The 19,208-nt window shown below is 31.2% G+C and overlaps 2 protein-coding genes across 2 annotated transcripts; one reads left to right on the forward strand and one right to left on the reverse strand.

Moving 5' to 3' along the window:
• The first annotated feature begins 4,297 nt into the window (after nt 1–4,297).
• Nucleotides 4,298–5,806, forward strand: LOC126668178 (uncharacterized). Its single transcript, XM_050361389.1, has 2 exons — nt 4,298–4,611; nt 5,431–5,806. Exons 1-2 carry the CDS (start codon nt 4,298–4,300, stop codon nt 5,804–5,806), a joined length of 690 nt encoding a protein of 229 aa, XP_050217346.1.
• A 9,122-nt stretch (nt 5,807–14,928) lies between these two features.
• On the reverse strand, nt 14,929–17,762 carry LOC126667853 (uncharacterized). Its single transcript, XM_050360957.2, has 3 exons — nt 17,179–17,762; nt 15,213–16,523; nt 14,929–15,120 (listed from the first exon to the last, which is right to left on the reverse strand). Exons 1-2 carry the CDS (start codon nt 17,711–17,713, stop codon nt 16,120–16,122), a joined length of 939 nt encoding a protein of 312 aa, XP_050216914.1. The 5' UTR covers nt 17,714–17,762; the 3' UTR covers nt 14,929–15,120; nt 15,213–16,119.
• Between the last annotated feature and the right edge of the window lie 1,446 nt (nt 17,763–19,208).

Consider the following 19,208-nt stretch of genomic DNA (forward strand, 5'->3'; position numbering starts at 1 on the left):
GACAAATTGATCAGCATGACTACAAATGGGGCCATATGATATGACAGCACAGGAAAGGATTGAATCGTGCCTACAAATTATCATCATTTAATATTAATTTTTTTATTTTTAAAAATTTTAAATATGGATTTTTATTAAAATTATTCAATTTTTCAATTATAAAAAAATTAATAGTTTATATTAAAATTTTCTCCCTTTGTTCTCTTATATTTGTCTTTTTTGTGTTTTTTTATTCTAAAATAATTATCTATTACTAATCTCAATTTCTATTATTATTTTTTAATTTAATTAGTGGTGTAAAAAGTGTATTTATTAATATGGTAACTTTTATATATTTATGCAAAATTATTTAGTTATTTAAATTAAAATTTAATGATTTTTTAATGTGTTTATTTTGTTAAAAATACTAACATTTAAAAAGAAACAAAGAGTACCATTTATTTTTTAATTAATTTTATTATTAATAGGCCAATTCAGACAAGTACTACTGCAGAGTCGAGAATTAAAATAATCTTTACATACTGTATTACAAAAGACTTATGAGGTTCGAAAATTTGCTTTCAAAATTATTTCCTTTTTCCTAAAGAAACAATTATGGGGGTCATTATTAAATTAAATGAATTTGCAACATTTACTGATGCACATCCATCAAAACTAAAATCACATGCTTATATTTTTTTTTTTATAAACCCATCCGGTTTTTAAAGTTTTGCCCTGACTAATCCGGATCCGACCCGTGTCGCGCACCTGACATGGTGGGTGAGTCTTCCAGTGAGAATTTTCTACATTCACAAGGACTTGAACCCGAAACCTTGTTTAAGCGATACTAATCATTCTCTGGGTTGCGAATATGGTTATGACAATCACCATAGACCATTCACTTAATTCTTTAACATGGGTCTCATAAGTTGGGCCTTCTATTTGAGAAGCCTCATATTGATTATACTTATTAGTTGTTCCATGTTTTTTTTATGTCTTAAATTCATTTAACATTCGTGCGCACACAATTTTATTATTGTCCAATGGATAGCTCGTTCCATCAGATCCGTATTGGAGTTAAAAACGTTTGTATGCAATGTTGTTTAATAAAAAAAATTGATTATTTAAGATAATGCACTATTTAATATTTAAAAAAAAATACAAACTCCCAGTTCTTTCGCTAATTTTCAAACTTTATCCATTTTTTATGATTCTAAGATTTTTGAGCTCGTTGGATCTACTCGCCAATCATTCATTAATATCTCAACGATTCAGAATAACTGGGGTGGGCATGGACATGTTAACTGTTCCATGAGCGTCATTTATAAACCGGTTCATGATATTATGGTTTTTAACCTAAACTTAAAATTTAAAACGGTTAACCATTTATAATGGTTTGAATTTTCACCTTTACGGGTTTTAACCATATAGACATAAAAAGGTAAAAAAAATTAATTTTTTTATAGAATCAAATTTTCGGTGTATATAGTTTAATACTAAAATAAAATTCTATTCCATTTTTAACAAATAAGAATATAAATTATAAAAAATATATACAATTATTAAAAAAATATAGATTCCGTGTAGCTGGTTAATTGGTTAACCACGATTTTTATAATTTCAAATTGTAAACATAAACGATTAACCATAAACTTTTAAAATTTTAAAGCTAACCTTGTTATATATTAAACTTGAAATAACTTTAACTAAGAAACGTAATTATTTAAAGTTGGTTTAGGTTAGCATGAGTTAATAGTGTTAAATTTTCTTAGTTAAATTAATACATATGAAGTTACATGCATTTAACTTAGAAGTTTATGTTAAGTCATTAAGTTAAGGGTTAACTGCAAATTCATACACAAACTTTATCCTAATTTGCAATTACAACATAAATTTTAAAATTTGGCAATGTTTGTAACCAACTTTACACTTTTGGCAAATCGATACACCAAACACGAAAAACACTAACGTGGACATTGTAATATACCGCCATATGTCATTGCATGATTGGTCGGTGTACCAATTTGCCAAAAAATGAAAGTTGGTTATTGACATTGCCAAGTTTCAAAGTTTATGTTGTAATTACAAATTAGGGTAAAGTTCGTATATGCATTTGCAATTAACCCTTAAGTTAAAAATAAGTAAGTTTGTATACGTTCTATTTACAAACTAGTATAAATACCTATGTAAGCATGCATTTCAAAATCGAGCAAAGCAACTACAAAGTGAAATAAAATGTTTAGATATATTTGCTTCCTTCTTCTTTCTTTGTGTATTCTTTTTTAAGTCCTTGTATCTAAGGAATAGGTCCATGTACATAGCTTCCCGTCCTCCTCAATGGGTAGTAAGAGCATCAAAGTCATGAGTCAGGGTATCAACACGAGATTTGTTATAGTCAATCACATCAACTCCGTAATGTTGTTTTAGGAATTCAAAGGCAATTTGGGCAACAATCTCTTTAGCTTCTTCAATACTATTATAACTTATAGCACACATCTCAGATACAATAGGGCCAGCTGTAGAAACACTATAGGAGAACACCACCGCGGCTTGCCATACACAAGAACCACACTGCTGGACCATTTTATACTGGTGCTTCTCTAGATTAAGCAACTTCAGTATTTGAGTTAGCAAGCTATCGTATGTTATTATGAGTTGAGGCATCTAGATAAAAAAAGTCACAAAACTTAGATATTTTTTTGTGAACTATTTTAAAACATTTAGCTACTTCACAATATATGCTTAGCACTAATGCAATTTTGTGAAAATGATGTAAGTTGTTTAAACACACGAAAAGTTTCATGCTTGTATTGGTGATTCACACAATCATGTAGTGCACAGTCATAACATATGCAGAATAAACTTAGAATATGAAGGTAAATTATAGAGTTAAAGATGTTAACCTTCTTTAGCAACAGTTTTGTCTGATCCAAACTTTATTCCTAAAAAATGGAAATTTTACAAAAAAGTCAGTAATTAAGACTTAGAAAAATGGAAAATGGATGAACAAAGAAGATTTGATTAACTTACTGATGTGTTATGCTTTTTTTTTCCTTATGTTTACCTGTGATTGGAAAAACAAAAGGTTAATAGTCTGAAAATAAAGGACAGAAAACTAAGAATTACTTTGACTAAAAAAAACAGAGGATGAGATACATTTATAGCTGCTGGGAAGAAAGTTAAATGCGTCTGCCTGCAGTTACATCAAAAAAGATGTAAATAGACAAACAAAAATAATGTTTGTATAAAGAAATTTTATCTTTTCTAAATGTGAAAACTTACCCAAAGTGATTGCACAGAATAAATTTGTCTCAGCAACAACACTTATTTATACTACTTTTGCAGGGTCAATCAGTAAATTCACAGCCATAAGAAGTGGCTGTGAAGGGATGAACATGTCCTGAAAATTGGGAGGGCAGCACCAATAAGAAGCAACCATGTGTTCATTTAAAGGTTATCCATTTCGTACACCGAAGACTTGAAGTCAATAACTCTTTATTGCCATGTCAGCCTGTGAAGAGCCATACCAATTACTGTTTCCTTGCCAAATCAGTCATGTGAAAAGCCATACTTCAAATAGTTGGCTATTTCCCCAAATTAAGGTCTGAGCCGAGCTAGAACAATGGAAGAGGTGCATATACAATGCACTAAATTCAGCCAGACAGGTCAGCACCAACTCTCATATATTTATGACTATATTACTTTTTCTACATTCTTCTCATCTTTTTATGTGACATTTTACTTTAAATTAACTGCAAGTTTCTGGAATGTTTCTGGCAAATTAACAAATAATTTTATTTAAAGAAAATTCAGAAACAGGTCTTCTAAAATTAATAATTCAAATTAGAAAACAGATTAGAGAAATATTAAAAATCAATAATATAATTATTATTCAGTAAATTCATATATGTTTTTTTTTGATGAAATTTTTAAATGTTTTTTATCATAAATTAAAAGTTGTACTAATAAACTACATCCATGATAAATGCCTATAATTGTATTCAATGCTTACATGATCTAATGATGATTTGTTGAAGATTATGTTAAAATTCTGTCTGCACATGGCTCCAAACTAAGGAAAAGTCCTTAAGGGACTGTGAAACTTACAGATTATCTAAAAACCCTAACTGCATGATGTCCAAAAAAGAAAAACAGGAAGGGCTATTAGGGGAAGTGAAAATTACTGTTCAATGTACAATGCTTTTTACTTCTCCTTTATATGTTTTATATAGATGAGAGTTTGTGAGTGTTTGTGAGTATTTTAATTAAAAGGGCCTACCATCTTCCAACAAAGTGGTGTCAGAGCCATAATAGCGAAATGACAATAAGAGGGAATTCTTTTTCTTTTCAATACCCACAACTCACTAATACCAATTATGAGAATTGCTCAAATATAATGAAAGCTCTTCTTGGTTCACAAGGTGTGTGGGATATTGTTGAAAATGGTTTTGAGCCGGCCGAAGATGAGGTGGCATTAAATCAAGTTCAAAGACACACTTTGAAGAAAGAGAGAAAGAAAGATCAAAGTGCTCTTACAATCATTCATCATGGTTTGGATGATAATATATTCAAAAAGGCGGCAATTAATACTACTTCGATGCAGGCTTGGGAAACTCTTAAAAACTCTGTCATGTGAGTTGAGATAGTAAAGAAAGTTCGGCTTCAAACTCTAAGGGCTGAGTTTGATCACTCTTTATGAAAGAGAGTTAAACCATATCAGCTTATACCACAAGAGTGTTGGTGGTAATTGTTGACTTAAGTATATGTGAACACACTTTAGTGTGAAAAATTCATTGAATTCTCACATTGATAAGGAGTGTGACTTATCATGAATTTATATGGAGTGGTTTACTCATTTGGATTTGTGCACAAGGGATACCCAGTTTTATGAATAGGTTAGGAGTTAAATTTTTACTGATTTACCACACACACGCGCGTCGTCGGTCTGGCCTGCCTAGTCTGGATTGGGTTGGTTCGAGCGCTAAATTTTTTATAACGTTTTTATTTTAATTTTTGCAACAAAATACTATCCCTTTATTAGCTCCTTCTTATTTAATTTCGTTTGACTAATTATATTTAATAAAAATAAATTTCGTATTTTTTGCTTTTAATGCTTTATCTTGCTTTCCTATAAATAGAGGTTCCCCTCTCATTTGTATTCTATAATGAAATACAGAGCTCATTCTTAAGTAAAGAAAACACATCTACTGTGTTGTAAAATTCGTTCTGGAGCAATAAGAATAAGTGTAATCGAGTTGTAATCATAGTGCAGTGGTGGCAGTACCGTTCAACTGTTTTATCTTAGGGACGACGTGGTTGATCATCATATTTGCATCTTCGAGCTGAGCCGCAAAACGTCTAAAAGAGAGCGACCTAGTCTGCGACTCAGTCTTTTCAGAATTCAAAGTTTCAAACAACAATTTTTTAAACAGTAATTAATCAAATGAAAAGACTTGGAGAAAGAATAGAAGATGTTCGTGTAGTTGAGAATCATGTTGTGGTTTCCATTGAAGAATCAAAAAATACGGAGACCGTGACAATTGATCAATTGTGTGGATCTTTGTGTGCCCGTGAAGAAAGAATGAATTGTGGAAAACAAGAACATTTTAGTCATACCTTGATAACAAAATTCTTTAGCAAATCAAGAGGTGATTCTTCTACTAGAGGTGGTCGTGGACTACTCCGTGAAAGAGGTCGTGGTCGTGGATATGGACGTGGTCAAGGAAGAGGTGAACACAACTCTTTCAATGAAAATAAAAATCAAAATTTTCATAGAGGCCGTGGCAGAGGAAGAAGCAATTTTGGGGTGTACGAGAGGAAAAAATGATAAAACTAGAGTGCAGTGTTACTCTTGTAGCAAGTATGGCCATTATTCCTGGGAATGCCAAAATGAAGCAGTAGTTTAAGAGACAAAGCTTGTAGAACGCCAAGAGCATGAAGTCAAGCTTATTTTTTTCTAGCAAGGAAGAAACCATTACTCACAAGAGTGCTTGGTATCTTAATAATGGTGTCAATAATCATATGACTGGAGATAAAAGCAAGTTTGTGGAACTCAATACTAAAGTTCGTGACAATGTACGATTTGACGATGATACAAGGGTGGAAATTCATGGCAAAGGTATAGTTTTGTTTGAGACAAAAAAACAACGGTCATAAACTTCTCCAAGATGTTTGTTGTATTCCCAAGTTGAAAAAAAAAACAATATTTTGAGTATTGGCCATCTTTTAGAAATTGGTTGTAAAATTAATATGGAAGGGCGTACTTTATGGCTTAAAGACCATAATATTAAGATTATTGCCAAACTGGCGATATAAAAAGAATAGAATGCTCATTCTAGATATGAAAGCGGGTGAAGCTGTGTTTGAAAACTTGTATGGAAGATACATCATGGATTTGGTATATGAGATTCGGGCATTTGAATTTTGAAAATGGTGAAGAATATTTCAGCTATTGATCATCCGGGACAGTTATGTGAAGCATGTTTACTTGGAAAGCATTCAAGAAAGAGCTTTCCAAAGAAATCCCTCTCCAAAGCTACCAAACCACTCCAGCTAATTCATTCAGATGTTTGTGGTCCAATTAGTCCTCAATTTCTTGGTAAAAATTCTTATTTTGTGTTATTCATTGATGATTATACTCGAAAGACTTGGATTTATTTCTTAAAAAATAAATCTAATGCTTTCGATTCTTTTAAGAAATTTAAAGCTCTTGTTGAGAAAGAGGGTGGTTACAAAATAAAATCTTTGAGAACTGATAGAGGAGGAGAGTTTACTTCTAATAAATTTAAAAGTTCCTGTGAGTTGCATGGAATTCGGAGGTTCTTGACCGTTCCATGATCACCCCAACAAAATGGAGTTGTAGAGAGGAATAATGGAACGATTCTAAATATGGCGAGATCAATGCTGAAGAGTAAAAATATGCCATAAGAGTTTTGGGCTGAAGCAGTTACATGTGTTGTGTATCTTTCAAATCGGTGTCCAACTAAGAGTTTGAAAGATGTGATCCCTCAAGAAGCGTGGAGTAAACAGAAGCCAAGTGTGTCCCATTTGCGAGATTTTGGATCTGTTGCTTATGTGCATGTTCTAAAGCAAACACAGGTCCAAGCTGAATGATATAATTGAGAAGTTTGTTTTCATTGGTTATGATGAGAATTCAAAAGGTTATAGATTGTTCAATCCTGATAATGGAAAGATAGTGACTAGCTGAGATGTCGAGTTTAATGAAAAATAATTGTGAGAATGGAGTTCACAAAAAGAAGGATCATATAATTTCCTAACTTACTTTGAAGATGAAGAACCAATAGTTCATGAAGCTGAAATCATACCACCAGCTTCACCAGCTCTTTCATCCCAGACATCAACATCAAAATCACCTTCATCAAGTTCAAATGACAGGCCAAGGAGATATTGAAATCTTGAAGACATTTATAATGAAACTGAAAGGTTAGATGACATGAACTTATTATATTTTCTTGATGATGTTGAACCTTTAAGTTTTGAAGAAGCTAGCAAAGATGAGAGGTGGACTCAAGCCATGAATAAAGAGATCCAGTCCATTCAAAAGAATGATACTTGAAAACTTGTTTCTAATCCAAGCAGTCATCAACTAATTGCAGTCAAATGAGTGTATAAAGTCAAGAAGAATGCTAAAGGTGATGTAGAGAGGTACAAGGCTAGACTTGTGGAAAAAGGGTACAAGCTGAGACAGAGCATGGACTATGAAGAGGTTTTTTCTCCTATTGCTCGCATGGAGACTATTAGATTATCAATTTCACTTGCAACACAAAATTATTGGCAGATTCACCAGTTGGATGTCAAGTCAGCATTTCTAAATGGGTTTCTTGAAGAGAAAGTTTTTATAGAATAACCCGAGGGGTATGTTGTTGAAGGCGATGAAAACACAGTACTAAGACTTAACAAATCTTTGTATGGGCTCAAACAAGCACCAAGAGCGTGGAATAGTCGAATTGATAAGTATTTTCAAAGGAATGGCTTCCGCAGATGCATGCATGAATATGCTCTTTATGTGAAAGAGCAAGATGGAGATTTGTTGTTTGTCTGTATCTATGTAGATGATCTAATATGTTCAATGACTTTAAGAAGGCGATGGAACGCGAATTTGAGATGAGTGATATGGGACTCATGTCCTATTATTTGGGGATCGAAGTATAGCAAATGGAAGATGGTGTTTTCATATCACAAGAGTGCTATGCAAAAGATATACTCAAGAAATTCAATATGTCAAACTGCAAGCCTGTCAGCACCCCTATGGAGATTGGAGTAAAACTTTCAAAAGTGGAAGAAGATGCTGGGAGAATAGATTCAACTTTGTTCAAAAGTCTCGTTGGAAGTTTGAGATACTTAACGTGCACGAGACCAGACATCTTGTTTGCGGTTGGACTAGTAAGTTGGTTTATGGAGAAACCCACAACTTCTCATATGAAAGCAGACAAGAGAATTTTACGATACTTAACAGGTACCCTTGATTATGAAATCTTTTATTCAGCGTCTGATGATTTCAAGTTTATTGGTTATTGTGATAGTGATTTTGCAAGAGACATTGACGATAGAAAAATCACTAGTGGTTTTATGTTCTCGATGGGAAATAGTGAAATTTCTTGGTGTTCGAAGAAGCAACCAATTGTGGCACTTTCATCATGTGAATCTGAGTATGTCGCAGCTACTTCATGTGCGTGTCATGCAATTTGGTTATGAAGGTTACTGAAAGAACTTCACTTAAAGCAAGGAGAAGCAACCAAGATTATGATAGACAACAAGTCTGCTCAAGCACTAGCAAGAAATCAGTGTTTCATGACCGAAGCAAGCATATCGATACAAGGTATCATTTTATCTGTGAGTGTATTGCAAATAAAGAAATTGTATTGGAGTATGTGAAAACTGATGATCAGGTTGCTGATATTTTCACAAAGCCTTTGAAGTATGACAGTTTTCAGAAGCTGAGAATGATGCTTGAAATTACAAGAGGTTCAAGTTTACAGGGGGATGTTATATATTAAACTTGAAATAGCTTTAACTAAGAAACGTAATTACTTAAAGTTGGTGTAATTTAGCATGAGTTAATAGTGTTAACTTTTCTTAGTTGAATTAATACATATGAAGTTACATGCATTTAACTTAAAAGTTTATGTTAAGTCATTAAGTTAAAAAATAAATAAGTTGGTACACGTTCTATTTACAAATTAGTATAAATACCTATATAAGCATGCATTTCAAAATCAAGCAAAGCAATTACAAAGTGAAATAAAAAATGTAAATATATTTTCTTCCTTCTTCTTTCTTTGTGTATGAGAGTTTAGGAGTGTTTGTGAGTATTTTAATTAAAAGGGCATACCATCTTCCAACAAACCTAATTGTTTGGACCGTTGACCATATTTTTCAGTTTTGGTTTTCGGTTTCGATTTGCTTATTCAGTTTGGTCATTTTTTCTCACCCTTAGGAATAACATCGTAATTCTAGAATTTGACTCTAGACTCTGACCAACCACATCATCACATAACATTTATACTCTTATTCTCTTTTCATGCTTTGCTAATCGATTATTAAATCTAGTTCCGTTTTCAAAACTCTTTCTCGAAATCATTTCATATTCATTTCAAAACTCTTTTCATAACCTCGTTTGCTGAATTCGTAAGCTCTATCCTCGACGTTTAAAATTCTCGTTTTTTTTTTCATTTCGTCGACCGAATTCAATAACTCAAGGCCTCACGTAAAATTCAACATCGTCATCCGTCGGTCGAGGTCACACCTTTCAAGCCTGGTGATCGACATTTCAAATATCGTAATCGATTTATAAGACTTTCAGCACCTGTTTTTATAAATGTTGACCGAAAATGATATTTTTAACATTATAGAACTTAATCGATAATTTCAAGTTAACATTGGACATCTTAGGTTATGTCCATGTATAATATACCCTTATGTCACGTATGGTAGCTTATAAGTTTATGCATAACATTAGGTTAGCATTACGTTAACTTTGGCAAAACTTCATTGCCGACGTAAAAATCGTTGATACGAATCTCGCAATTCCACTAAATCTCCAATGTATATCATTTCAGCATATGTATCGCATCCTATCTAAATACTCTTTCTAATATTACTCCTATCATTAACGTATCTAAATGTTAACTCACGTTTCGTTGAAATCAGAGGATCGTCAACGTTTTCGTCGAAAATCGTCAATTTACAAAACATTGCAACATCGACACTAATTCTTCATATAATAATTTTTATATCATAAACATCATCACAGCTCTTATACCTACCAATATATCAATTTCATGGTTAAAATTCTAAATTACTGTTTTATCCAAAGTTAGGGTCTCGACATTCAATTCGACAAAAACTCAACAATCAATGATTATAAGTCGTAACAATTACCTTAGAGATGTTCACGACCCTCCCTGACATGATCAAAACACACAACTTTAAACAAAACGCCAAGAACTTTGACATTCGTGCGAAGAACTTTGTCGGAATGATGAACATTTCTTTGATTCTTGCTCCTTGTATATGGATTTTAATTATATACTTGATTTCCATGAAGCTTTTATAGTGTTTGGGTTTTGAATGGTTTTTGAGGTCGAATATAAGTTTATAAGCTCTCAAGGTCGAGTTTAAATGGATAAATGACAAGCTAAGCTCGTTCTAGGCGTCTATTTATAGGTCTTATGACTGACCTAATTAGGCTAGGGTTCTTTTTCAAAAAAAATAAAAAAAATTTAGGTTAGGGTGTTGCCTTGGCACACCATTTTGTGTGTATTTTGCAAAGAGTGTTCTTTTTCACACTTGAAGTGTGCGTCCATACACTTTGTTTACACATCGCTCCGGTCAGTTTTCAGATCTACCTCTCAAGAAGCTCTCTTTCAATTATTCAAATCCAATGGTTAAATAAAGAGAGAGTGTCGTTTTACCAAATCGTGTCAGCTTTCGGAACGCATTTGAACTCTATTGCAAACAACTCTAGAAAATGAATTGAGACGGTCTTGATAAATTTATATAGTCACTGTAGCATCTCATCTGCACATCATTCCACATCCATTTTCCTTTAAGAAATATACAGAATTTAATTCCGAACAACGACTAAATTAATTATTTAACTAATTGTAATCACAATTTGCTTTAATACCTCAATCAATGTATAGAGATTTGATTCCGATACAAACCCTCATATGCATTCTTATCGTGTAGTAATAGAATTTGGAGAAGAAGATTAAAAAAGAAAAAATAGAGAAATTCTCGTTAAATGATAAAGTTGTAGAGTACAAATATTTGTTGACTGAGTGACTGACACGTGTCACTTGTCTATTTGTTATGAGTAACGGATATAAACTATCTGTTGTAACTAACTTACAACAGATTTTAACTACCTCCTACACTAATTGCTAACAAACTTTAATTACATTAATTCCATAAGCGCTCCCCCTCCCCAATTATCAAAAAAAAAATTAACTTTCAATTTTTTCTTTGATCTTTCCTGAGCTTAATACTGCTCTAATATGTAGTCTTCAATCAGCAACTGAATTCATTTGGATTCTAAGCTGAGCAATCAAGCAGCAGAGAACTCAAGAAGCAATGGAAACTTGAGCTTGAAGATACTGCAAATATCCATAAGATGTTATATCTTATATTAAATTGATTACAAGACACTTTTGATGTTCAATAATAATTTTCTATATTAAAAATTAATAATATAAATCTTATTTTAGTTACCATTTTAGGCAAATTGATTTTATTCATAATTTTGATAATTTTGTGAAATATATTGCATAAAAATTAGACAATAGTGATCCGTCAATTCAAAAAATTAAGATACTTATATTTAAATCTCATTCCAACTATAAAGTTATAAAATTGATGAATTAAACTGTTTTGTTTTTCTAGAAATATATAGGTAAAATGATTAAAATTATAAATAAAAAATCGTTTTACATAAAATGTAGCAGGTGAAGGAGCATTACATGCATTAAGCTACTAAAACATAGTTAAATATTGTCATGTTCGCTTAAGATCTATGGAAATTAATACTCCGTAAATTAGTGCAACATGAACATGTGAAAAGAGTATATTTGGTAGTGTTTGTGTTTTTTCTGTTCCCAATTAAATTATTGTCAACTCTTGACCAATAAATTAGGATTAATACAATATGTATTTTGTCCTTGGAACAATACAATACATACTTTGAATGTAAAAGTTTAAATTTGGCAAAAAAAAAAAACAAACGTTTACGATTTACTATAATTTAAACAAAATTTTTAATTTTTACAATAACAGTCAAATTGTTTTTTTTTTTACAATAAATAATAGCCAAATTGCACTTTTTATGTGAGATCTTTTGAGTTTTTTTGCTACTTCTTTTGACTTTTAGTATATTATTATATATCAAATATAGTAATAGTCCAATATTTTAATTGAAAACAACAAGTTTGGCTATCAACTGGACTATTATTGCAACAACAAAATGCAATTTGGCTATTATTACAAAAATTTAAAAGTTTGGTTTAAATTGCAATAAGTTGTAAAAATTTGGATTTTTTTACCATTAAGTTAAAAGTTTATTCCGTTTCAAGAATGTATGCATAGAAGACTTTTGGTTTTCCCTATATATGCGTTTAAGATAAATGTGATTAATTTCTACGAGTCAAATATATTAGGAGTTACTGCATTTTCAAATTATTTTTAGAAAATATTGAACTTCAACTTTATCTTTAAAATTAGGGGTGAGCATTAAACGGTCAAAACCGAATAACCGAACCGAACCGAATTAATCAAACCGAAATATAATTTGAAAATATGGTTCGGTTACGGTCCGAATTTTTAAAATTTTGACTATTCGGTTCGGTTTACCGTTTTTACAAAAAAATAACCGTAATAACCGAACCGACCGTATTTAAAAATTACGTTGTTTTAAACTTTCATATACTCACATTTATATATTAAACTTGTCTAATTTTATAGTTTTATAATAAAAAACGATAAATATAGATTTAATTTAAAGCACATGTACTCTCTAGGTTAAATTTTTCCATTTTTTTTATTTATTTTTTAAAAAACTGGTTTTTTTTCTTTCAAAAAACCATACAAAAAATATTTCGGTTTTTGACCGAACCGAACCGAACCGTAATATTTCGGTTTGGTTAATACGGTTTTGATATAATTTGATTAATACGGTTCGGTGACCGAAATTTTTAAAAAACCGAACGGTTTTGAATTTTTGGGCGGTTTAATGACCGAACCGACCGTTGCTCACCCCTATTTAAAATTATCAAATTTTAGTTTTGTTTTATAATTTTTTTTTTCTGATTTGTTTTGATTATATGGCTATCTGAATTAAGAAAATATATCATATTGAAATATTCTGGCAACTATTATCAAATTTAATATTTTAGTTAAAAATTGAATACTAGTGACATATAATTGGTGAAATACTTAATTTTGATGGCCACATCAATCAAATTAGGTTGAAACTACCTTTTTGAAAAAAAGAATTAAAATTTAATGACATGAACGATTAATAAAAACTCCAAAAAATCTCTAGTCGGCCAATTTTTTTATATAACTGAAAAGAGAGTTTTTTAATGGGTTAAAAGAAAAAAGAGTTAAAATTTCACTTTAAACCGATCCTTATTATAGTGAAAAATTAGAAAATTTTGATAAAAAAAAAGAACTCTAACCTCCTTCCCATTTCTCTATTAAAACTTTTAATTACATCCCCCAATTGGTTTTATATTCTTTTCTTTGCTACTTTAATTAGCACCCTCGTTTCTTTTTTAATGCTTGGATATCTTAAATTTATTAATTCTTTTGTAATTTTTGAATCGTTCTTCATGATTTTATGTGTGGATTTCATTATCTCTTTTATAATAGGAGAGAAATAAAAATTTAATTTTAATATTCTTTCAACAGACTCTTCAAAAATTAAATAGTCAATTCGTAAGAGTACTAATTAGAGCAAATGAATCGTTGAATAACACAATAAAAACTCTATGTTGACTCAATTGAAGAATATAACTAGAAAATCTAAATTATTTAATTGATACTTTTATTTTATATTTTTAATGTATATGTTTTATATAATTTTTAATTAAATTATACTTATATTTTTCAATTAATAAAATATTTATTATTTTAAAAAATTAAATTATTAACCGGTAAGATGTCATATATTAGCAATAGCATAACTATTGCCAAGAACGCAATCGTTGTGATCATTATTATTATCTCCTCCTCCCTCACTTGACATTCAATCAATTCCGATTCAATTTATCATTATCATCAAAATAAAACCATATCTACAAAATTTGATGTTGTCTCTAAAATGCTTACTTTGTAGGGCATTATGTCCATACATATCTTTATTAAACATTTGCGTGCAATTTTCTAGCTACTTCGGAAAAAAATATCATTTAGAGTAGAGAGATTTATAAATTTATCTCTTAATTTTTAAGCGGAAAGAAAAGCGTGTTTGTGAAAAAAAAAATTAAACATGCAATTTTAATAGTTTATTGCCTTACGTATGCATATAACATTAGTATATATCAATCTGTAACTCGAGATCACACTAAAATAAGCTCAAATGCGGAAGCAATTTTAACTTTTTTTTTCTTTCAAATTGATCTCTTATAACTCCTTAATATATCCTTTCTCGGGTCTAGGGGTGAGCATCGGTCGGTTCGGTTCGGTTCGGTTCTGAATCGACCAAAACCGACCGTGCCGAATTTGTTGAAAATGGAAACCGAACCGTTCTATTTTTCACTAAAAACCGAAAATATTTTTGACCGAAATTTTCGGTCGGTTCGGTTCGGTTTCGGTTTTTTTAATTCGGTTTGGCCTTTGAATAATACGTAATTAAAAATAAACTTTAAAAATTTAAAGTAAAGACCATATATTTAACAATTATTGAATGAACAACAATTTCATTTCCATAAATAAAATAAAAAAATTAATATTCATATTAGATGAACTTTACAAATCATAATACAACAGCATAAATTGAAATTACAATAAATAATTACAGCAAAAAAATCAAATTAACAGACGAATACAAAATTCAATAAATCTGATTCAAAAGAAGCAACAACAAAAAAAAAGGATCTTCATCATCTTAATCTTGATACAGATCTGTCAAATGCAAAAATAAAAAATAAATTAAGAAGTTAATATCAATAATAAAACGAACCAAGAGAAAATGGTAAAATTGATTAAACGTTTACCTTTAATAGGGCTTCAAGCAAACCTTCATTCTTAAAGCAAATTTACAGATTTAAGAAGAGAAAATTATAAACTTTCTTAAATCACAACCCTAATTGTTACAGAATTTTTTTTTACTAAAAAGAGGGTTATATTTAAAGGTGTTATATTTTAAGGTGTTATAGAGAGATTGAAGAAATTAATCACAAATTTAGGGTTATCTGATGAAAAAAGAAAAGAATAGGAAGAAAGGGAGAGTGAGGCGACTGTGTGAGGTTGAGAAGAAATGAGATCTAGGGTTTAAACTTATAAAGATGTTTATATAGGGAACAAACAACATGGTAATTAGGCTTAGATCAGTGATAAAAATGGATCAGGCCTGAACATGCATGCGTGGCCCATTTACCTGAAAATAACATGGTTTTCATATGTTCGGTCAAATCGGTTATTCGGTTTTTTCGGTTTTTAACAACCTAAAACCGAACCAAACACCGATATCCAAATTTTTCCTTATCTAACACCGAACCAAACCGTTTTGACCGAAAAACCGAACCAAATAACGAATTTCGGTTCGGTTCGGTTCGGTTTTTCGGTCTGGTTCGGTTTCTGCTCACCCCTACTCGGGTCTATATCCTTACTCGGGTTGAGTCATCCTACCCACCCTAATATTTGAATAATATAACAGATCATGAAATAATCTAAGGAAAAAAAAAACTATAGTTAGCTAACGGGACTTTTTTTTCTAAATCCAGTCTATGAAAAAGTTATGGGTCTATCCAATGAGATGTTAAAAAAATAATAAAAAAAAAAGATAAATTTATGTTAGATTTTTTAAGACCTCATCAGATACGTCCATAAAAAATTTATAGACTAAATCTAGGTTAGAATTTTCCGTTAGCTAACAACATGATGAATATAATCTTGATCGTCCTAAAAAGCCCCACGATTAATCATTTCTTGAAACTGATTCAACGACTCTTCCCTCTGCAATCTCATTTCCTCATTAAACTTGTTTATAAATGCCTCCACTCTCCGATTCAACTCATCCTGAGTTAGTGACGCTTCTTTCTTCAGTTTCTCCGATCCCTGACGATTCTTATGACTCAGCTTCGGCTTACTCTTTTCACTGAAAGTCTCAGATTTCTTCATTTTCTCTGCAGGCGGAGGCGGTGGGTTTGTTCCGTCGCCGCGGCGGAAATGAGAGTCCCATGTGTCTGATTTCTTTAGATGTCTGGTTAACGGCATTGATCGTCCGTCTGTAATCATCTTCCATGTGCTTTCTAGTGTATCGTGGCGTTTCGCTTTTGAAACGCCCAGTACTGATGCCTTACTGCCTGAACATTATGCATGCGACAAGAAATTAGTGATCACTTACATTTTAGCTTTATTTCCATTTCTAAAAATATTTTTAGAATTTCAAAAACCAAATATTCTATACAAAATGAATAACTATTTTTCACAAAAAGATCAGTTTATAAAATTGATTTTATTTTTCATTTCCCTACAACACATTATATTGTGATAACCCAAATGTATTGACATTTGATATGCATTCATATTACATTTTTTTATAAATACATTTATATTAATTCATAAAAAATACATTCATATCATATTTATCCTTTGAAAAATATACCATATTGTAGAAGAAAAAAAAAGACAAAATGAAAATTCGCCATAGTAAAGAAACATATTTCTAAAAAATTGATTTTATTGTCAATTTTATAAATTAAAATAATCATAGAGCGTATCTGATCCAACGTGAGTTATTTATAGTATAACTAAAAAAATCAATAATTCCAAATAAAAATATTTGAATTAACGGATGAAAGTCAAAATTATGAATAATTTTTTTTTTCGATAAAAATTAATCAAACATTATATTTTTTTTGAAAAATATTAAAAGTATAAATAATTCTCTTAAAAAATTAAAAAATATATTTTAAATAATTTTTAGTTTAAATATTTTAAATTTCTGTTGCACTATACCTTCAGGACCAGCTTTGAGTGATGATTTTTTGTGACCAAATCTTGAAGAAACCAAAGGTTTTGGATCTCTCTCTAATTTCTGAAACAACTCCTCCAAAGAATCACTCCTCTCTATAGACTGCACCACTCTCTTCGAATCCGCATCACTCCCTTTCATCTCCTCCCCCTTAACTCCACTTACAGCACTACCATGACCCACATATCCAGTATCGTCAATAAAATCCAGCAAATCACCGGCGCCGGAGCTTTTTCCCGCTATAACCTCAGTTCCCGGTGGGATATCCATCTCAAACTGCTTAAAGGGTTCGTCGGATTTCTGAAGCTGAAGCTTGGAAGAGGCGACGATCGAGATGATTATGCCATTTATGATCAAATAAAGATACGGAGGCTGAAGCCAGGCAAGAACATGAAGTTCAGAGACTGTAAAATATGTTATAAAAGGAACCGAAAGCTTTAGAAGAACAGCAACAGAGAAAATCCCAGTAGACAGTAAAGCTAGCTTCAGAGGTTTATTATTTGATGTAAGAATCGCCATAGTTTAGAGGTTGGTTGATGATGATGATGATGGTGATGATCCAGAGTTAATGGGAGTTTGCATGTGGAGAGACTATATATATATGGAGGTGTGTTTGTGCGATGAAATGTGGACCGTTTGATTTGTGGGTATCAGCCGTTTTAAGCAGGAGTGCCGCGGGACCTAATGATTGTCCACGTTGGTAACAGTTAGGTCAGAATTGGACACGTTGGAGTTATCTACATGTCAGCCTTGACATGTGATAAGTTTGGAGGTGGACATCTGGCTTGTGGTATAAATTTGTTGTAGTTTTTCACAAGTGATAACTATGACTTAAGGATGATCATTTGTTTTACAGGTGATTATTAAATCTGAAAAACTATTTGATGGGTCCGGATAATATATGGAGGATTCGATAACTGTTGAACCGGATATGGAAAACATGACCCATGTTTCTTAGTATATATCAGGCCTGAAATAGTGGACCTCTGGATTGAAGTGGGCTTAAGAAAGAATATGCTTAATAGTTCAAACTGCTTAAAGAATAATTTCATATGGTTGTTTGAGATTGGAGAGGTCAAAGTACCCATGAGCGATGTTTTTTATATCCGGTTGAAATACTCTATTAAAAATGGTTGAGCCGGATCTTATTCACCCTTATTTTGTTCTTGTTGAGTGGCTCTATGTACTCCCCTGAGTTTTTGCTGAAACGGTTTTAATGTCAGACGAGTGATGCGCATATTGTATATACGCTAGGACATGTTTTCTTACAAAACTTAACAAAAAAACTCTCGAAGTAAAAAGAATAAAAGAAAAATAGAAACTAAAGCTAAATTAATTCAAAATACCTTTATTTCAATGTCAAAATTCAATCTTATTCTCCGGCAACAGCGTTAAAAACTTATATATAGACCGTAAGTAATAAAAAGACAGTTAAGTTTGGAATATTTGATACACAAAAAAAAAAGATTTCATATATCTTTTCAAGCTTTTTTTAGTTTGTTTAACAATTAAAAGATTTGATTTTATAAATTAAACTAAACAATTCAAATATGCAATTAACGAAATAAATTGTAACAAATAAAAGCAAGCGGTTAAAGGTAAACAATCCATATGTCCCCAATTAATCATAAAAAGATAATCGGATATGATAAAAAGACTCGGGTTATTCTAAAGCATTAAATTAAGGTCTCTAAAGTTAAAGATTCATCAAAAGCATATAATAAATCAGTTATCAACAAAAGCAACTCACTCTACATAATCGCTAATGTCAATTAACTAACTCATTTATATTTATTCGGTAAACCCCAGAGAGTTATTGCACCCTAACTCATTCTTATTTTATTAGGTTCTAACAATTTTTTTAATAGATCCAATACAAGCTTAACTCCCTAAAGTCACAACTAAGATATGAAATCAATGATAAGTCATGTATCTACCCTAGCATTAAGCATGATTAAACAATACAATTAGTTTAATACCCAATAACCCAACCTTAATAATTAATCAACAACAT

Source organism: Mercurialis annua, linkage group LG2 (assembly GCF_937616625.2).
Source record: "Mercurialis annua linkage group LG2, ddMerAnnu1.2, whole genome shotgun sequence".
NCBI lineage: Eukaryota > Viridiplantae > Streptophyta > Magnoliopsida > Malpighiales > Euphorbiaceae > Mercurialis > Mercurialis annua.